Here is a 19,725-nt window from a genome sequence, read left to right as displayed (position 1 = left end):
GAAGCTTAAAAAATACACAAAAAAACATGGCTCTTCCCAGTGTGCATATTTAAGCTGAATAAGAGCTTTCTTTTCAAGACACAGCTCATAATAACGCCTCCAGCATTAGAAGTGTACCGTGTCTCCCATGTGGGACTGAAAGTCGAAGCGAGCTGGGGGGCAGAAAACGTTGTTGTAGGTTTCCATCAGCTTTTGCTTATCCCCGTTGGGCTCCAGACTCTCTGCAGATCCCTCCAGTGTCTCCAGGCCCGAGTGTTTGGACATCTCCACGTTCTGCTCTGCAGACAGGTAGGTCCTCAGGGCGCGGTGCAAGCTGGCATGGTAGCCAAGATCACAGCACTGTACAAAAAAAAAATCAAAACATGTACACATGTGGCATGGCATTGAAAGGGAAATCAAGACGCAGAATGACCTTATGAAAGAATGCACTAAGGAAACAGGTACAGACTGGAATGAACTAACTCCTAAACCTGACTCCTTCTGTTTTGATGTAATAATGCAAAAATGTGACTCTTTGAACTTGCCTGTTTTGTTTTTGTTTTGTTTTTTAGCATGCATTCCTGTACTGTTTTTGTTTCTCATGTGTAAGTCTGTGCTTTTTGTCCTTTTTTGTGCTGTATAACATGTAAAAATTCAATAAAAACTGAGTTAAAAAAGAAAAGAAAGGGAAATCAAGAGGAAGAAAAATCATGTCAGTGACTGGATAAGAGAAGTGAGGATAGAATGATGATCACATTTCTTATACCTGAACTTCCATGGGCTGATTAGTTACAGCTGAATACTGCTAACTTTGTACGGCTAGGTTCAGGCTAAATCCTGTGTAAATCTGAGCGATTAATAAGAAAATGAATCATTTTTTTTCTTTGCTTTAAGCAGAGTTATTGCCTTTTTAATTTGCTCACATTTCAGTAGCCCTGACTTTCGTTGCACCTTCATCTTGCTGTGCTGCAGTGTTCTTCTCTCATGTGAAAAATCAGCTGAAATAAGGACTTTATCTTCCCTATTAAGCAGTAATTGTTAACGACAGCCATAATACATCAGTAGGAGAAGCACAGGGCAGTTTGCTGTTAAGGCCACAATCGAGCATAACAGGGTAACTTGCTTACACCCGATTCCTCATTTGTGACGGTTTCAAAGCAAAATTGATTTAATACTGGTCTCAATATTACAGTCATATAATTTTGAAAAAAAGATTTCTCAACAATTTGTACAAGAAAATTGCCAAATCTTTCTCTGCCTAAAAAGCTTCCAAATACAACCACAAGCTCATGTGATGGGTTTGTAGAGCGGTCGGGGGGGTAAAGGACATTATTTATGTATCAAACTCATGACATGCCAGTCTGAACCAGTCCAGAACTAAGACCACCACTGTGAAGGGGTTAGACCATGTGGATTCACAGAGCAACAACACCACTCTGATATGAGGACTGTTGGGTAGGAGAGCACATGCAGAGAGGGAAACCACTCTACTGCCTTCATTAGAGGCACTGACGCTAATACGAAGAGACCAACAGAGGGGCCACTGCTCGCGACTAAAAACACACACACACACACACACGCGCACACGCACACACGCACACACAGGCACTGGAAATACGCCTGAACATATAAGTTTATGAAAAGAGTGTTCTTATACTCACATCGATGATGTCAGAGAGGTCGTGGATGTAATATTTGAAGACGCAGCTGTTGGTGGCTTCAAGCGCGAGCAGGTACTCGTTCCTGGCTTTGATGGCCTTCAGCCTGTTCTCTGTGTACTTTGCTTGTCTCTGATAGAAGAGAGAGAGAGATGGAGAGAGAGAGAGAGAGAGAGAGAGAGAGGGAGAGAGAGGGAGGGAGAGAGAGAGAGGGAGAGAGAGGGAGAGAGAGAGAAAGAGAGTGAGAGAGAGAGAGAGAAAGAGAGTGAGAGAGATAGAGAAAGAGAGAGGGAGAGAGGGAGATAGAGAGAGAGAGAGAGATAGAGAAAGAGTGAGGGAGAGAGAGATAGAGAAAGAGAGAGGGAGAGAGGGAGATAGAGAGAGAGTGAGAGAGAGATAGAGAAAGAGAGTGAGGGAGAGAGAGAGAAAGAGAGAGAGAGTGAGAGAGAAAGAGAAAGAGAAAGAGAGAGAGAAAGAGAGAGAGAAAGAGAGAGAGAGTGAGAGAGAAAGAGAAAGAGAAAGAGAGAGAGAAAGAGAGAGAGAAAGAAAGTACAAAAGGGAAAAAATCAGAAGCATAAAAATTGGTGTGTAGAAAGAGAGAATGAAGAGAGAGAGAGATAAGAGGTGTTAGTATTGATTATGGATAAGAAGAAGAAGAGGAGGAGAACCGTGTTTGTGTGACAGGCCCCAGCTGTGCCAGACAAGGTTAGCAATAAGCCAGTCATGCACTCGTAAATCACTGATGAGAGAAACACATTATCACTGAGACAACAGGTGAAACATCTCTCCATTTCCCCTCCTCGTCCTCCTCACCTTCTCCTTCATCTTCTCGATCTTTTTGACGCTGGAGCGCCGCACAGGCTTCTCGTCGGCCTTGATGCTGGCCAAGGTGTCGGGGGAGCGCGGCGTCTGGCGGTCGGAGCGTCCCATCTGCTTCTCCTCCTGTTTCTCCGCCTCCTTCAGCTTGGACTCGGCGTTGATGCTGTCAGTGTTGTACATGTGGTATGTCTTCATCACCTGGGAACGGGGGGAGAGATGTGCAGGTGAATAATTAAGCACTCGCTTTTCCCATTGTGTCTCCAACTTTTAATTACTTGGCTCTAGATTGTAGGTGGAATTACAGCCGTCAGTATAATGAGGAGAAGGGAAAAATGAGGCTAAATACACAGACTTATTCTTTGTGTTGGTATTTATAAAATATTGCAGATGCAGCCTCTCCTAGTCTATTACACTCCACAGCTTTGACATGGTCATATGAGTTTGACATGAATAGTTGAACACATGAAACAAGTGTCAGAGTGCAGCGTCAGCCTCACTTCATTGACCACCAACCAGAGCCATCATTATACTGCTCTAACCCTTCCACATCGCTGCAGACAGACAGACACACACTGCTCTGTGTATGCAGGCGAGCATGTCTGCGTCACTCAAACCAGATCTATTTCTATCTCTTACTATATGCTATAATTACAGCATAAGACCTGTTTTTATGGGCCTGGCTGAGCTGAGACCATGCAGCTTGCTGGCTTGCTGCTCAGAGCTGTGCTGTGAGAGGACACACACACACACACACACACGCACACACACACACACACGCACACGCACACGCACACGCACACGCACACGCACACGCACACACACACACACACTGCTTCAGTCTATCTGGCAGAACTATGGCAATGAGTAACCAGGCTGTATAGACCCTGACAGCACGAGAAGACCAAAATAACAAGACAAGATGATGAAATATGCGTGATCCAGATTCAAGATTGTCGGTTTGGTAAAGTGGTTAACTAAGCATGAGCGTGCAGGAAATTTTAAGTGACATTCACTTTGCTTGGTTAAGCATAATTTGTGTCACCAAGAGTCAACAGCCGTTCTAGCAGCTCTGTCAGGCCAAATGTAGGCATAGCAGTACTTTGCTACCAAACTCATTATGACAATGCTTACATTATTGAATATTGGTTAGCCTGATTACCTGGCTAACAAGCGCTTAAATACAAGTACAACTGAAGCTGTTCCATGTATGTACATCAGAGGCTTACAGACATTTAAATTCTGACATCATAGGTGTCATAGACCTCTAAACCTCTGACCTCTAAAGAAATTCTCACAATTTTTGCTTCTGTCAGCACAATCATCATCAGTGAGTTTTAACTTGTTGGTGGTTATTTTTCTGTAGATCATTTCAGGTTTTCAGTCATCGTTAAGACTTGTGTAAATCAGTGTACTTCTTGTGATGAAAGATACAACAGAAAACTCAAAGTACTTGGTCTTTTTTGATTCTCTGATTTTTTTAAATGTTCAAAATCTAAAACAAAAAAACGGCAACCAGAATTTACATTTTTAGACACTTCAAATCCATTATTGTTAACTGAAATCATAATTGGGCACAGTTCATCTTAAAAGGAACCTAAAAGTGTACAGCAAATTTCATTTCAATCAATAGGGAATTTTTTAGGGAATTTAACGCATCCCATAAATGTGAACCTGCTCATGGCACAAAGGGGGAGAGACAGCCAATCATTATGCTTCACCCTCTCGGGATCAGGAATTTATTTTTACAAAGATTTTTCAGCAATCAGTCCAAGAGTTGTTTATGTTTGAACCAAAGCAATGGTCAGACCAAGCAATGGTGATTATATCAAGCAAAGCTGCATCAGTGAATGGAAATCCTTAATCCCCAGCTGACTGCAGCTAAATTACCTCCTTTAATCTCCAAGTTAAGTTTTTGTTTATGTACAAAACTTTGTCTTGAATCTTAAAGATTATACAATCATATACATGTATTAAAGTACATAAATGTACCTGTAACTGTATACCAGCAATGTACTGTGCACGTAATGTTTTTGATTTATTCCGTTTTTAAAAAAAGGTGAAAAACAACTCCAGTGACAACCAGACTGCTAATCCTGACAACATAAGTGCAATAACCTTCTCCTTCAGATCAACACATCATTTTAGGTTCATATATTGTCAGCGGTGTCTCTTACCGTGTAAAGCTCATTAAGAACTTTCATCAGGTCCTCTTGCAGCTGCACACCAACCTCTTTACTCTAAAAAAAGACAGAGAGAAAAAAAAAAGATTGATGTGAAGCGAGCCTCGACCATTACCTCAGAGTCAATACTTTCAGCGTCCATTGTCCGTCCATCTTAGTCGTCTTAACCCTCTCAAGCGAAGAGAGCCAAACACATTTAGTTATGTGGTCAACAGACTGCCCCACCATCAGTCAAGACTAGATTTTTCTGGCTAAATGAGAGTGGAGGAGTCGCTGGCACAGATAAACGAGCAAGGCAGTAATGGAATCGACTGACTAAAGGAGGAAGATACAGATACTGATCTCTTCCTGTTGGCAGGGAGGGGAAAAAAAGGAGCGAGGCAGAGAGGATGAGTAAGATAGAGGGCAAGATGACGAAGTTACAAAGGAGAGACAAGAAGAGACAAAAAAAAGGGAGGACAAGGAGTAATATAGACTCTAACATTCTCCAGACAAAACTGCTGAGAGCCTCTTGTGATTGATGAGGAAGTAACACATACAGGAGTCAACTTCACAAGCACATATACGGTATACGCTATAATAATAACTTTATTTATGTAGCACCTTTTTAAAAACACAGGTTTACAAAGTGCTTTGACAAACAGCAAAAACAAGAACAAACTAAACTAAACACAGAAGAACATAAACAACAGCAAGAACATAACAAATGCAAAATACTAAAAATAATTAAATACAGTTCAACAGAAAAGAACCCAAAGTGCATGATACCCAACAGACATATATAACCAGACCATCATAAGAACCATCATAAGAACCATTATAAGAACCATCACAAGAACCATTATAAGAACCATCATAAGAACCATCACAAGAACCATTATAAGAACCATCATAAGAACCATCACAAGAACCATTAGAAGAACCATCATAAGGACCATCATAAGAACCATCATAAGGACCATCATAAGAACCATCATAAGAACCATCATAAGAACCATTATAAGAACCATCATAAGAACCATCATAAGAACAATCATAAGGACCATCATAAGAACCATCATAAGAACCATCATAAGAACCATTATAAGAACCATCATAAGAACCATCATAAGAACCATTATAAGAACCATCACAAGAACCATCACAAGAACCATCACAAGAACCATCATAAGAACCATCATAAGAACCATCATAAGAACCATTATAAGAACCATCATAAGAACCATCATAAGAACCATTATAAGAACCATTATAAGGACCATCATAAGAACAATCATAAGGACCATCATAAGAACCATCATAAGAACCATCACAAGAACCATCACAAGAACCATTATAAGAACCATCATAAGGACCATCATAAGAACCATCATAAGAACAATCATAAGAACCATCATAAGAACCATTATAAGAACCATTATAAGAACCATCACAAGAACCATTATAAGAACCATCATAAGAACCATTATAAGAACCATCACAAGAACCATTATAAGAACCATCATAAGAACCATCATAAGGACCATCATAAGAACCATCATAAGAACCATCATAAGAACCATTATAAGAACCATCACAAGAACCATTATAAGAACCATCATAAGAACCATTATAAGAACCATCATAAGAACCATCATAAGGACCATCATAAGAACCATCATAAGAACCATTATAAGAACCATCATAAGAACCATTATAAGAACCATCATAAGAACCATTATAAGAACCATCATAAGAACCATCATAAGGACCATCATAAGAACCATCATAAGAACCATTATAAGAACCATCATAAGAACCATTATAAGAACCATCATAAGAACCATTATAAGGACCATCACAAGAACCATCATAAGAACCATCACAAGAACCATCATAAGAACCATTATAAGAACCATCATAAGAACCATTATAAGGACCATCATAAGAATCATTATAAGGACCATCATAAGAACAATCATAAGGACCATTATAAGAACCATCACAAGAACTATTATAAGAACCATCATAAGAACCATCACAAGAACCATTATAAGAACCATCATAAGAACCATCATAAGAACCATCACAAGAACCATTATAAGAACAATCATAAGGACCATCATAAGAACCATCACAAGAACCATTATAAGAACCATCATAAGAACCATCACAAGAACCATTATAAGAACCATTATAAGAACCATCATAAGAACCATCACAAGAACCATCATAAGAACCATCATAAGGACCATCATAAGAACCATCATAAGGACCATCATAAGAACCATCATAAGAACCATCATAAGAACCATTATAAGAACCATCATAAGAACCATCACAAGAACCATTATAAGAACCATCGTCAGAACCCCCAACAACACGAGCTGAGACCAAGAGGAGCAAAGATTTAAAAAGATGTAAGAAACTAAAAGAGCTAAAAGCAAATCAAAAGAGAACAGCAATAAGAAGGTAAGAGCAGGAAAAGAAATAGAAACAAGTGATTAGTGTGCTAAGTGTTAGTTATACACAAACACGCGTTCACGGCTGATCTTATGTATAATGTACATTTTAGGACTTTCCCATCTACTTTTTTTAATAATGATGCAAAATGAAGCATCATCTAGGAACCATTTATGTGCACACAGCGTCACAGAAAAATAATTGGCCTAACTTTAAAGCAGACAGGTAAGAGAAAACCAAGGGAGATTACAAAGGGGGGAATAAAAGAGGGGGAGCAATGAAAGTCAGATGAAAAAAGGATAAGGAATGCATCAGGAAAAGAAAAACAACAGATTTTGAGTACATGTTAAGCATCTGTCTCCTGCTGAAGGAGGGGAAATGCAAAGTGATGGAAGTGTAGAGAAGGTTCAGAGGTAAGTGAAGTAAAAAAAGGTGACATAAATTAAAGGTTGAGGTGACAGACGGTACAGGTAGCGAAATGGAAGGACAGCGAGGGAGAAGAAGATGTTTACACGCTGCGTTGGAAAAGTAAACATATTTAAAACTGTTTTCAGGGAGATTTACGGCGAGCGGTAAAGTCAGCAGCAGAGGTGAGAGGTGAGAGTTGTAGTGGGAGGAAGGCAGTGTCAGAGGAAGGGATTTATGGCAGGGCAGTAGAAAACAGAGGTAACAGGATAACTGACGTCGTCCCGCCCTCGTTCTTTAAAGTGCTGCAGGAGACACATATCAGGTGACAACAAGACAGAATTGCAACCAATCAAAAAGCAATCAGCCAAGGCTTAGCCCTCCTATCCATCAACTGTGGATCTTGACCTTTGCACCTCTCGTCATCTTGCCTGTGGTCACCTTGGCTCAGCATGGCCGCTAACAGGATGTAGCAACTAGCACACTTCATTAGCCCTGATGTCAGTGGTCCAATTGGGCTCATTAGTACTTCCTGTCCTTCAGTGACAAAATCTCAAAGTAGCATTTTCCCAAAGTGACTTTCCAATCTAGCTGTGATGAATGTGTTGAATTCTCTAGTATGAGCCGTGTGTGTGTGTGTGTGTGTGTGTGTGTGTGTGTGTGTGTGTGTGTGTGTGTGTGTGTGTGTGTGTATTTGGCCCCTGGCACTACTAGCATTCATGCCACTGACTGGAAATGTCGTAAATGAACTCATTATCTACTTAATTAGCCATCAGAGCACTCTCAGTGTTTATGCGTGCAGTCTGTTTACGACCCCGGACTTGATGGAAGCCACCCGCGTGCCAAAGTGAGTCCAGTGTGAAACAAATGGAAAATTAATGCCCATGACAGAACAAAATAGTGCGAAAAAAAGTGAGAAAGTGTGCTTGTTTGTTGGTCGATTATGTGCTCACGCTTACAGCCTTCAAATCTGACTGGGGAATACAGCTCAAAGAACAACCTATCAGGCTGTAAATCAGGTAGCCTTTGCTTCACTTTGCCCTAAACACACAAGACCTTCTATACTTGTGAGGACTCTCCGCCTACCACATTCTTTTCTTAAACCCCTATCCTTATCCCTTCTGTCTTTGATCCTTACCTTAAACGCTCCACTTGTTTTCCAGAACAAATAAAAGACAGATGTTAAATAAAAAGAACTACCAAACCGTTTTACATATTCACAAAACCCTTACAAAAAACAACAACAGTTTATTAGAATTAAGAGCACACAAACACTCAGTCAGTATCTCCCTCTGCCCCCTCTTTCTACCACATTTGCCTTAGTTCTCTGTTTTTTCCGCTCTTCCTCCACATCTCTCTTTTAGCATCTCTCTGCTTCGTCTCTTTTCGCTCAAACTACAAAGGCAGGGATCAGAGTATGCCAGGATGAAGCTTCTGTATGAACCACAGACGGCATATATTCTCCCGGCTCTGAAATTCAGCCGACTCGCTGTCAGTCAATAAATCAGACATGACAGAAAACAGATACTGGAGAGGATGGACGGACATGACAAGGATTCAGCTTATCACAGTATAGCTGATAGTGTCTTTTTTTAACCCACATTTTAGTACTGTACCCCTAAACAGGTACGTGATATAATGTACCAGAATGTTTTTTTTACAAAAGACAAAAATGTTATAAAGTCAAATCTTAATTCACTATATTAACATTATGGCCATTTTCCTCTTAATTCAAGCTCAGGATAGGAAGCTCATTGTTCTGTGATATCAAGAGGGACATCAAGCATCTCAAAATAAGACAACAGATTTGCTAAACACAGCTAGTATTTGACAACAGCTTATGCTAGCATTTACCAAACAAGCTAGCAAACAGAACCGTTAGCTAGACCTTTTTCCTTTAGTGTTGTTAAAACACTCTCAAAATGGTTATTTTAGCATTCAACTAATTTCTAGTAATAATAATAATAATGTTAGAAGAAACAACAGGAAAGGCAAAGTCTAGCTAACACAAACAAACGTTTATGTTAGCATTCAGCCATTTCTTCACTAAATGGCTGTATTAGCTTGAAAGTGGCACAGAGCTAAATTAGCTCTGTTCAACAGTAGTTAATATGTGTAAAATATGCAGGTATTACTTTAAAGGTTTACATGCTCTTTAGTGTGTTTTCCAAGTGTCCTGTGCATGTTTAGGCACATCTATGTGCAAAAATTCAAAGTCCGCGGAAACGCGGCTTCTCCTACGTCCTCTTGTTAGCTGTAGCATTAGCTGCATGTAACGCTCGGTTCTAGCCCCCCTCAATAAAAATTGCCAGTGTGACGTCTTGTCAGTGTGATATCACTGATCTAAGCCCATTGGCTCGTTGTGGCAAGCCCAGCAGCTCATGTTGCACGCCCATTAACTTCTGTAGCACACACACGATATGCCGTAGCCTGCGGTAGCACAGTAGTGTTAAGGTGCTAATGCAGCTAAAGTGGCTGCATTGCAAATATGGTAAAAGGGGAGGGACATTTCCGAGAACCGTGCTGAGCGACTGACCAATTATGGCAGAGCCAACAGGCCGACCAATCATATCAGACTTGGTACACATGGGGACTCTGAACGTGGGCACTTCAGAGTCTTAGAGAGAGAGTCAGAAGCGAGCCGGTACATGGAGCAGCAGTACATGAAAACAGACACTTTAGAACTTTAGCTATTGTGAACATACTTTAGTAGGTACATAGATTAAATATATGAACCCAATAAAGGGCATAATATGACCTCTTTAAATATAGTCAGATGGCCTTGTGGATTTTAACTTTTTTATTGTTCATTTAGTTGCTTAATTTATTTTTTATGTGGAAATGGTAATGATTTGTCAGATTATCTTAAATTTAAAAGACTTACAAGCTGAAACAAAGCAGTTTGACTTTGTAAATGATACTTAGCTTCTCACTCTGAGGGTGATGTCAGAGAAAAATGGTAGCTCTGTGAATGGCTCAACAGCTACATTATACACTGTATAAGTCGGAGGGATGTATGGATGGATGTATGGTGGCAAGATTGAGGGATGAAAGGATGAAGACTTGTTGGTAAGAGAGGGAAAAGTATGTGCTTGAGGTTGGACAGATGAAGGAGGACAATGGACTGGTGTTGGCTGAAGGGGGCACAATGTGAGGAAACCAGAGGGGTCGAGATGAATGAGAACGAGTAAGGTGTGTTTAAATGTGTTTGAAATGGAGATTGGTTGTGTTTGAGGCATGGTTGATTCCCTGAAGATTTTCGAAGAAAATGTTTTCTTTTAAAGCAGCTGTCAGTGTCTCTGTGTGTTACCTTCTTGAAGAGGCGTCCTGAGTCCTCGCTGATCTGTGCAAAGCGCGGGATGATGTTGTTGAGGTAGAGGTCGGACAGAGTGGCATGGTCGCGGCTCTCCCTCTTCACCTGAAGCAGCAAGAGGTTCCAGCAGTTCACAGGAGATAAAATGCTTTGCTCCTTCCTACACACACACACAAAGAAAGAGGGGACTTAAAATGTATGTAAGGACCTTCGAGCATCTTTTGAGATAAATGGCTATCATTACGTCCCTTTCATCTTCTAATTTCTCCTTTTAATCCTGCTGATAGATGTGAGCACACACAGGCACACAGGCCATACTTAATTCAAAATGTAGAGACAAGCATTCTGTAAAAAAAAGTCTTTACCCTAACAGTCTTTTCAGGAAGATGACACAGGGCTTTGGGATAAGAGACGGGGAGGGAATTAATGTTAATGCTAGACAGATTTATGCAAAAAACTCTCTCTCTCTCTCTCTCTCTCTCTCTCTCTCTCTCTCTCTCTCTCTCTCTCTCTCTCTCTCTCTCTCTCTCTCTCTCTCTCTCTCTCTCTCTCTCTCTCTCTCTCTCTCTCTCTCTCTCTCTCTCTCTCTCTCTCTCTCTGAAAGGGCCTGAAGAAAAACAGGCAGCTGTGGAGTTCACGGATACAACCCTAAGAACCTGAAACCAGGCAGGAAAAGAGGGAAGAGAGACAGACAGAGAGAAAAACTGGGCCAGGGGTCCACAGGTTGAAGGGGGGGGGAAGCAGTACTGTGTGTGAAAATGCATGGCTATGGGACATGAATTTTTAGGCCTCTGAGCGAGTATAGGTAGTCTGAAGCCTCTGGTTGCAGGTAGTGCTTCCTAATGAGATTTGTATGCATGCTTAATACTACTTCACCCCACACACACACACACACACACACACACACACACACACGGCACGGTCAGTGAGCCAGCCCAAACAGGGGATTCAGCCAGGGTACAAAACACAGCAGGAGGAGGTAAGACTCCCCCCGCAGGCACAGCTGTCACAGAGAGACATAAAAGAAAAAAAGAAGAAGAGAAAAAGAAAGATTTAAAGACTGGAATGGTCCCATTAACAGTCTAATAGCTCAATACTGTTTCTTTGTGTTTGCGTCAAGAGCCATTAAAAGCCACTATACAAATACCCTCTCAGTGCCCTGCTCACAACACAACACAACACAACACAAGCCCTTTTTCAGTGTGTGTGTGCACAATATGTGTGCCCCCATGTCTGTTTGTTGTATGTGTACAGTATGTGTAATGGATGATCCATGGGTAAAATGGATTATGAGTGAGTGTAAGTGGATGAAAGACAGTCTTTGTGCTGTTAAGAGCAGCTTTAACTGGATACAGACAGAGCAAACACACACACACACACACACACACACACACACACACACACACACACACACACACACACACACACACACACACACACACACACACACACACACACACACACACACACACACACACACACACACACACACACACACACACACACACACACACACACACACACACACACACACACACACACACACACACACACACACACACACACACACACACGGGTCAGAAAAAGTAGAACAGTGACCCGAGCATACACAAGGTCAGACAGACAGAGAAAGTCTTTGACCGAGGGGTACAGATTGGGGGGTAGTGTCTATATGTGTGTGTGTTTGTGTGGGAAAGTATGGTCTGATGAGATGAGTCATCCACAGTGATGTGATATGCTGGTACTGGCTGTCACTGCTCACATGGTCAGATGACTAACTGAGTAACAAGAATGATTTCAAGGAAGAGACACAAAGAATCCACCTCAAGCGTTATTTCAAAAGAGCCAAACTCAAGTCACGTTTTGTGCTAAAGTTAACAAAAACGATCATGCAGACACACACGTGTGTTTCATCTCCAACTTCTCTCAGCTGTCCGTTTCCTTCCCTGCTCATCTGTCTGCAGCCCTTGCACAACAAGCAGCTCCACAGTTCCCCTATTTGCTCGACAAGCGTCCTCTCTTCCCCCCATGTGACATGTCACCTTCAGCCCACCGGTGATCGCAATGGCGACAGCGCTGCAACTGAACTGAACTCTGCCTCTCTCTGACCCCCTTCGCTATCACAAGATAAACACTGAAATGTCGCCGTCCCCTCTGAATGTCACACGGTGCACGCTTTGGAAACAGAGTCAGTCCTGGGGTCAGGTGCTGCCCAGTGACTCACACTGGGAGGGAAAATGCTAAATGGTCGTTTACATTCAGGATCAAAACACACAGCATTTAACCGGGGCATCACTGCTGGCGGTTTCCTACAACAGACACAGACTGAAAGAGAGCTTGGGTCCAGATGAAAGGCTAGGACACAGCAAGATGTTTGAACAAGACTTCTATCAGTTAACTTAAGGATGAAGAAACAGGTTTCACACATTGTATAGAAAACAACAATTAGAGCTGGGAATATATTGTTATCTGTATTTAAAAAAATATTTTCCATATGTGCTATAAATTCATTTTAAAGCTAGTTTGCTTGAATACTGTATTAAAAGTCAAAGACAGGATGTGATATTGAAAGACACTTTCAGTAATGACAGCTTAAAATTAGATTCTCCAGGTTCAATTCAATTCAAATAGTGATTCTCTTTCATTCTGCTTCTTATTGAGTTTTGTTTCCACTTCCTGGCACATATTAGAATCATTATTGAAACCAAAGCATGGCGAAAGAATACAGACTTATTAGATTTAGGACGCCATGAAACAGCAGTTCATCATGTGTTTTTTATAATTCTATTTTTAGCATGAGGCTAAAAAACAATGTTTCATCTTTCCAATCCCAAGTCAAAACTTGTTTTGACTTGGGATTGGAACTAATAACGGGCAGTCATCATTCCATCAGTTAGATTGTTTTACCTTATTGCACAGACGGCTGTACTGTACCATATAAACTTCATCCCTGCATTGAATATGTTTTTACCAATTAATCTTTTAAAAAGCTGAACTGCTATGATATGTGAGTTGTTGGTCATTTCCAGAGCTTTTAACAAAGAAAAAATGAAGAGCAGGAAAAGCACAGACCGGTTTTAAACTGTTTCATCCAGGACAGATGCAAAACAGCCATTTTCAGTTAACATGTGGTCATGGGAACCTCAGATCTCTAAAAGCACATTGAGTGAATATGTCAATGTAGCAATGTGTTCTGAAAGCAAGTGCAGCTTATTAGCAGAGATACTGGCCCGATACTTAGCATAAGGCCAGGCTTTCAATCAGGGTGCAACTTGTGAGGGCCAAGGACCAAGCACTTTTTCAGCCTGCACACAGATGCACATAAACACACACACAATACAGTTAAACTGTGTAACCCCCCCACCCCCCACTACCAATGCCATACGCAGTTTAGCAAATAGCGGGAATACCAGAAATCTCCACGGGATTCAACACACGCACATACATAACCCTTACTCCCCACATTGCTCAGAGCATAGCCACAGACACACACCAACACCTAGATTCAGACGTACACACACAAAAACACACACGCACACAACCGGAAAATAGCTGAAATTCCAGTGTGGCACCCGTGCTGAGCAGCAGCAGATGCGGGGAGAGACTGTTACATACACAGATGTTGCAGGAGAGAGGCAAAAAAAAAAAAGAGAAAATGAGAGAAGGGGAGAAAGAGAAATAAAAGTTAAGATTGATCTGTGTGTTTCAATCACACTTACACAGTGTTTGTGTAAGTGTGTGTGTGTGTGTGTGTGTGTGTGTGCCTGTGTAAGTGTGTGTGTGTGTGTGTGTGTGTGTGTGTGTGTGTGTGTGTGTATTGTATGCATGTGTGTGTGTGTGTGTGTGTGTGTGTGTATATGTGCCTGTGTAAGTGTGTGTGTGGGTCACTGTTCTACTTTTTCTGACCCCCGTGTGTGTGTGTGTGTGTGTCTGTGTGTGTGTGTGTGTGTAAGTGTATGTATGTGTGTGTGCGTGTGTGTGTGTGTGTGTAAGTGTATGTGCCTGTGTGTGTCTGTGTCTGTGTAAGTGTGTCTGTGTAAGTGTGTCTGTGTAAGTGTGTGTGTAAGTGTGTGTCTGTGTAAGTGTATGTGTGTGTCTGTGTCTGTGTGTGTGTGTGTGTGTGTCTGTGTATGTGTCTGTGTAAGTGTGTGTGTGTGTGTGTGTGTCTGTGTAAGTGTATGTGCCTCTGTGTGTGTGTGTCTGTCTAAGTGTGTCTGTGTAAGTGTGTCTGTGTAAGTGTGTGTGTGTATGTGCCTGTGTAAGTGTGTGTAAGTGTGTGTCTGTGTAAGTGTATGTGTGTGTGTGTGTGTGTGTGTGTGTGTGTGTGTGTGTGTGTGTGTGTGTGTGTGTGTGTGTGTGTGTGTTTGCCCCCTAGCAGAGCAATAAATGTTTGATGAAATTGTTCTCCTTTGGAAGGCTCTGAGCACAGAGAGAAATTAAGGAAGGAGGCCCTAAAAGAGGTCATGGTTAACTGGAAGTCAGAGAAGAGAAAGAAGAGAAAACAGACAGGGGAAAGTTTTGGTCTTTTTGGAAAATCCAGTGCACAATGTCAGCATCAGTGTTTCATGTTCAACAGAGGGCTTTCAAAAACATATGTAACAACACAAGCTGAATAGCAACAAAACAGTGCTTTACACACATCTCTTTTCTCTGCTTTTTCTTATTCTGCACCAGACTCTTGGAACAACATACAGCATCTTCTTGAGGGAAATTAACTTTAACCTTTTGGGCATTTTAGAAACCTGATTTTAAGCCTCCCAACCTCTGTTTGTAACTGTTTTACGTAAGTGTCTTTATTTATTGCAGTTTTGTACTCGCTTAATTATCTTAGTCCATTTTAGACTTTTGTAGACTGATTTTAGCAGTCTTGTATTATCTGTCTCCTGTTTTTCTTTTGATTTAATGTCTGTTTTCTATGTCATTGTAAATGAGGGTTGCCCCTCAATGATCTTTCAAGTATAAATAAAGGTTGAATTGAATTGAATTCTCCTCAGTTTCAACTTGCATCATGTGCTTCCACACAGGCTACTGAAGCTGCATGTAAGAACGAGGAAGTATATCACCACTGTGAGAAACATAAGCGATGACCGACGTACAGCTCTACCACACATTATGACACACTTGTTGTGGCAACTCGTGTCCCTGTGTGCTATTTGAAGAAACACAGAGCTGCAGTAATGAGGTATTAATGATACTGCAGTAATGATCCCAGTGCCCTACAGTCACTCACTCTAGATCAGCAGAACATATTCACCACTAAACATATTTCCATCACAAGGGTGTTTGCCAGATGTTCAGTCACTTGTTCTGGAAGGTTACACTTGTGTGTTCTAGCTCAAAACTCCTCTGCAAGAAACCTCCCTCCTCACTACACAAGGATGAAATTAAGATTTTTAAAACGTCATCCCACATGACAGATCTTGTGCCACAGGCTAGAAAACGTAGGAGCGAGGACACAAGAAGGTATATTTAGTTAAGACCGAAGCACCCCTTGAGTTCATTCACCTATGCTCGCACAAAATGTGTGATAGTGTGTGTGTTCTTTTTTTAAGAGCTTAACAAGCAGCTCAGCAAATCTTTCCAACAGTGAAACAGACTGCTCTCCTCGCAATGAAAAACACCAAATACATTATACAAGAACACACCCTGCTGTTAGAGCTGATGAGCTCCAGTGTGCTGTATGTGTCAGAGGGAGAGGGAGAGAGAGAGAGAGAGAGAGAGAGAGAGAGAGAGAGAGAGAGAGAGAGAGAGAGAGAGAGAGAGAGAATCCCCATTTGGACGAGGTTATACACACAGCAAGACTCTGCAAAATAGTCAGAGCACAAAATCACCACCTGGCAGTCCTGGCAGGTTTACACACACAAACGAATAGATCGTCAGGACTTTACTGTTTGAAACTAGAGTGCTTATAAGATGTATGCTATTAATAATCTGATTTAAACGAGGAAGTTTTGAAATGATGCAAGTCTGTAGACTTATACGCTCAGTTCCCTCACCCCCCCCCAGCAATCTTTCTGTTTCATTTCTTTGTGTGTGTCTACTTCTCTTTTCTCAGGAAGGAAGTTAACGCTCTCAAAAGTACTGCACCCTATCTAAAGGGATAAATAAGGGTTTTATATGTAATCTAAATGTACATAAGAATCTATCCTTTATCTAGGGCACTTGACCTACATGAATAGAATCTGTGACATCATCAGAATCAGCTGCCAAGTGTTGTGGTGCTTTGTATGTGTGTGTGTGTGTGTGTGTGTGTGTGTGTGTGTGTGTGTATGTGTATGTGTATGTGTATGTGTATGTGTATGTGTATGTGTATGTGTATGTGTGTGTGTGTGTGTCTCATACTTGAGTAAATGGTCCTTGGTGCTACGCGTCTTGGTGAGGAACCTCTCGGCCAGCTTCTCCAGGTTGCGGCTGTAGTCCACCTCAATCTCGGCTTTCTTCCTGAAGAAGTCCTGCAGGTCCTGCAGCAGCTGCACCCTCAGCTCACACTGCTGGTCCAGACACTTGAGCTGCTCCACCAGCTGGGCGCGGATCTCTACAAGAGGGAGACAGAGACACAATTCAGGTCAATTTTTCATTGCTAACTTTATTATTCCAAACACAATCTCAGAGTAATTAATACCTGTGATTTCTCATATTGCATCGCTGACATTAACATGTGTTCCATAGCAATGTGTCATCAAGTCTAAAGCAGTTTCCTTTCTTCCGCTGATGTGGATGGAGTCCAGATCAAGTGAAACACCTGGCAGAGCTCAAACACATCAGCCTGGAGAATTGGACAAAATCCATCCTCACTCCCACCAGTCCTTCAAGCACAGACTGCTGAGTGTTTGTGTGTGTGTGTGTGTGTGTGTGTGTGTGTGTGTGTGTGTGTGTGTGTGTGTGTGTGTGTGTGTGTGTGTGTGTGTGTGTGGTGTGCAAGTGTGACGCATCAACTGTGTGCATGCCATCACTTCTCCTCTTCCACACACATCCAAGACATCTCCAGAGGCAGTCATTTATCCCCGCTTATCACTTCTCATTTTCCTCCTGCATCCTTCCCCTCTCCCTCCTCCATGTTGCTCTCCAGTCTGGCCTCAAATTAATAGAGTGCACTCAGGGCAGACACACACACACACACACACACACACACACTCAGAAACCACATTCAATCACTCGCTCCAACAAAGTCCGTCCCAATGCAGTTACTCTCGACTTGGACGAAACAAAGCAACAATTAGCACACGCTTTACACACCCGAGGATGTGCACCGCACATGATGATGATAAGCTGGATCAGAGCTGACAGCTGACAGATTAATGCTATGCTCTCTTAGCTGCCTGCCAATGCTGAGTAGACAGCATCATTTTATAGAGTAAACAAACAACACACACTTTTCCAATTGCTGAACCCATCTACGTCTGTCTTACCTTTACAGCGCTGGCCGAAGAGAAAGCGGATGGTTTTGTCCTCCATTTCGACGTCCTATGCATACACTCATTCAAACACAGCACTCACAGACAAGGCAGAGAGTTAGCCGTCAGTCCAGCCGGCTGTCAGCGACTGTTGATGCTGCCTTTGTGTTCAACAGCTGAGAGCGCAGTTTCTCGTTACCACAAAGAGAAGTGGGATATCTAAATGTGTCTGTGACCCACCCCCTACACAGTGTCTCACACTTCTCTCTCACTCGCTTATAAAAACAGACCTCAACAATTTGCCTCTAGCTGGCGGCTGCATGCATGTGCTCACAGTCATTCTTTACAAATTAAAAGGCCAGAACAGAGGAGGACACAAACACTCACATTACCCAGCAAATAAATGCACACACACACAACCTGTGTATGCACTTATGACCTAATGTGGGTATATGCTTTGACAACATGTGTTATTGACTTGTGGTCCATGTGTTACATGTGTGGGTGTATGTGTGTGTGTCTCAATGATGGGCAGTGAGTCAGAAACCTTCTAAAGGCTGCAAAAGAAAACCTCAAGATGGTGGCTCTTGTAATTAGTCGACATATGACAACAACGCACACCACATGCACAAACACTTCGACATAGAACGAGCGCTCCTATCCATGAGGAGCTCAGGAGGGTGACAGAAAGCGTGCCGTAAGGTAATCTGTGGGTTGCAGCATCCCACTTCTGTCCCATGTGACCCCAATGTTTACAAAGCAGCAGGTTTAATAGTGACAATTAATTGAATAAAGTAGGCCTAGCCTTTCAACATATTCACATTTCAGACGTTTTTTTTCTGTAGTCATGATCAAGCTTAAGTTCTGTTGAAATGTCACACCCATGTGTTCCAGGCTGCTGTTGGCTAAATCTACAACTCATTAGCTATCTTCAAACGCTAATGTTTGTAACCACTTCCTAGCTAACTTTACTGTTTGGTAGTGATACAATTTTTAGTAGGATAAAATGCCAAGCTAACATTATTTTACATTAGCTTCTGTTTGGTTAAGCAATTAGCTTCCTTACAAGCTAGGCTAGGCAAAAAACTCAGCTTGTAAAAAAAAAGTTAGATAAGAGGAAACTTACGGCTGCCCTCATCTCGAGATAATCTCTCTTCAAAGTTCTTTTCGACTTTCCCTCGAGGTACTTGTCGACTAAATCTCGTCGAGGGCAGGTCTCGTCTTATTATTCTTGTATTATCAACAAATCCAAATGGTAACATTAGGTAGGACCTGGTTGATGTTAACATCAGCTCCTTTCTAACATTAGCTACTGGGTTATTGAGAGTGTACTTTATCTTGAAATATGGCCTCCAGTTTGTTTATTATTTGAATATGGCCAACTTTGCTTTGAACCCCTCTTAGGACACTAACGGTTAAATTGGATGAAGAGTTAGTCCAAGAGCCCTCAACTCTATACCTTGTTAATACTGGAGGTTTAAATGAAGAGTTCTTCAGGAGAGGAGTGTTAGCTTATATACAGGAGCTACAGCAAA

General features: G+C 41.7%; 1 protein-coding gene across 4 annotated transcripts in view; it reads right to left on the bottom strand.

Annotated features, from left to right (window-relative positions):
• Positions 1 to 19,725, bottom strand: part of srgap2 (SLIT-ROBO Rho GTPase activating protein 2) — a 63,601-nt gene that overhangs the window by 13,526 nt on the left and 30,350 nt on the right. For 3 of the 4 annotated variants that reach the window (XM_020634282.3, XM_020634284.3, XM_020634285.3), the window contains exons 2-7: positions 17,139 to 17,331; positions 10,794 to 10,956; positions 4,631 to 4,693; positions 2,451 to 2,654; positions 1,641 to 1,769; positions 118 to 339 (exon numbers count right to left, since the gene is read on the bottom strand). In XM_020634282.3, the coding sequence (XP_020489938.1) occupies positions 118 to 339; positions 1,641 to 1,769; positions 2,451 to 2,654; positions 4,631 to 4,693; positions 10,794 to 10,956; positions 17,139 to 17,331 (974 nt within the window). Of the gene's footprint in view, positions 1 to 117; positions 340 to 1,640; positions 1,770 to 2,450; positions 2,655 to 4,630; positions 4,694 to 10,793; positions 10,957 to 17,138; positions 17,332 to 18,205; positions 19,228 to 19,725 lie in introns of those variants that run through there. The other variant, XM_020634286.3, reaches the window with a different exon arrangement.

Source organism: Labrus bergylta, chromosome 5, assembly GCF_963930695.1.
Source record: "Labrus bergylta chromosome 5, fLabBer1.1, whole genome shotgun sequence".
Lineage (NCBI taxonomy): Eukaryota > Metazoa > Chordata > Actinopteri > Labriformes > Labridae > Labrus > Labrus bergylta.
This window is presented reverse-complemented; position numbering and strand designations above follow the sequence as displayed.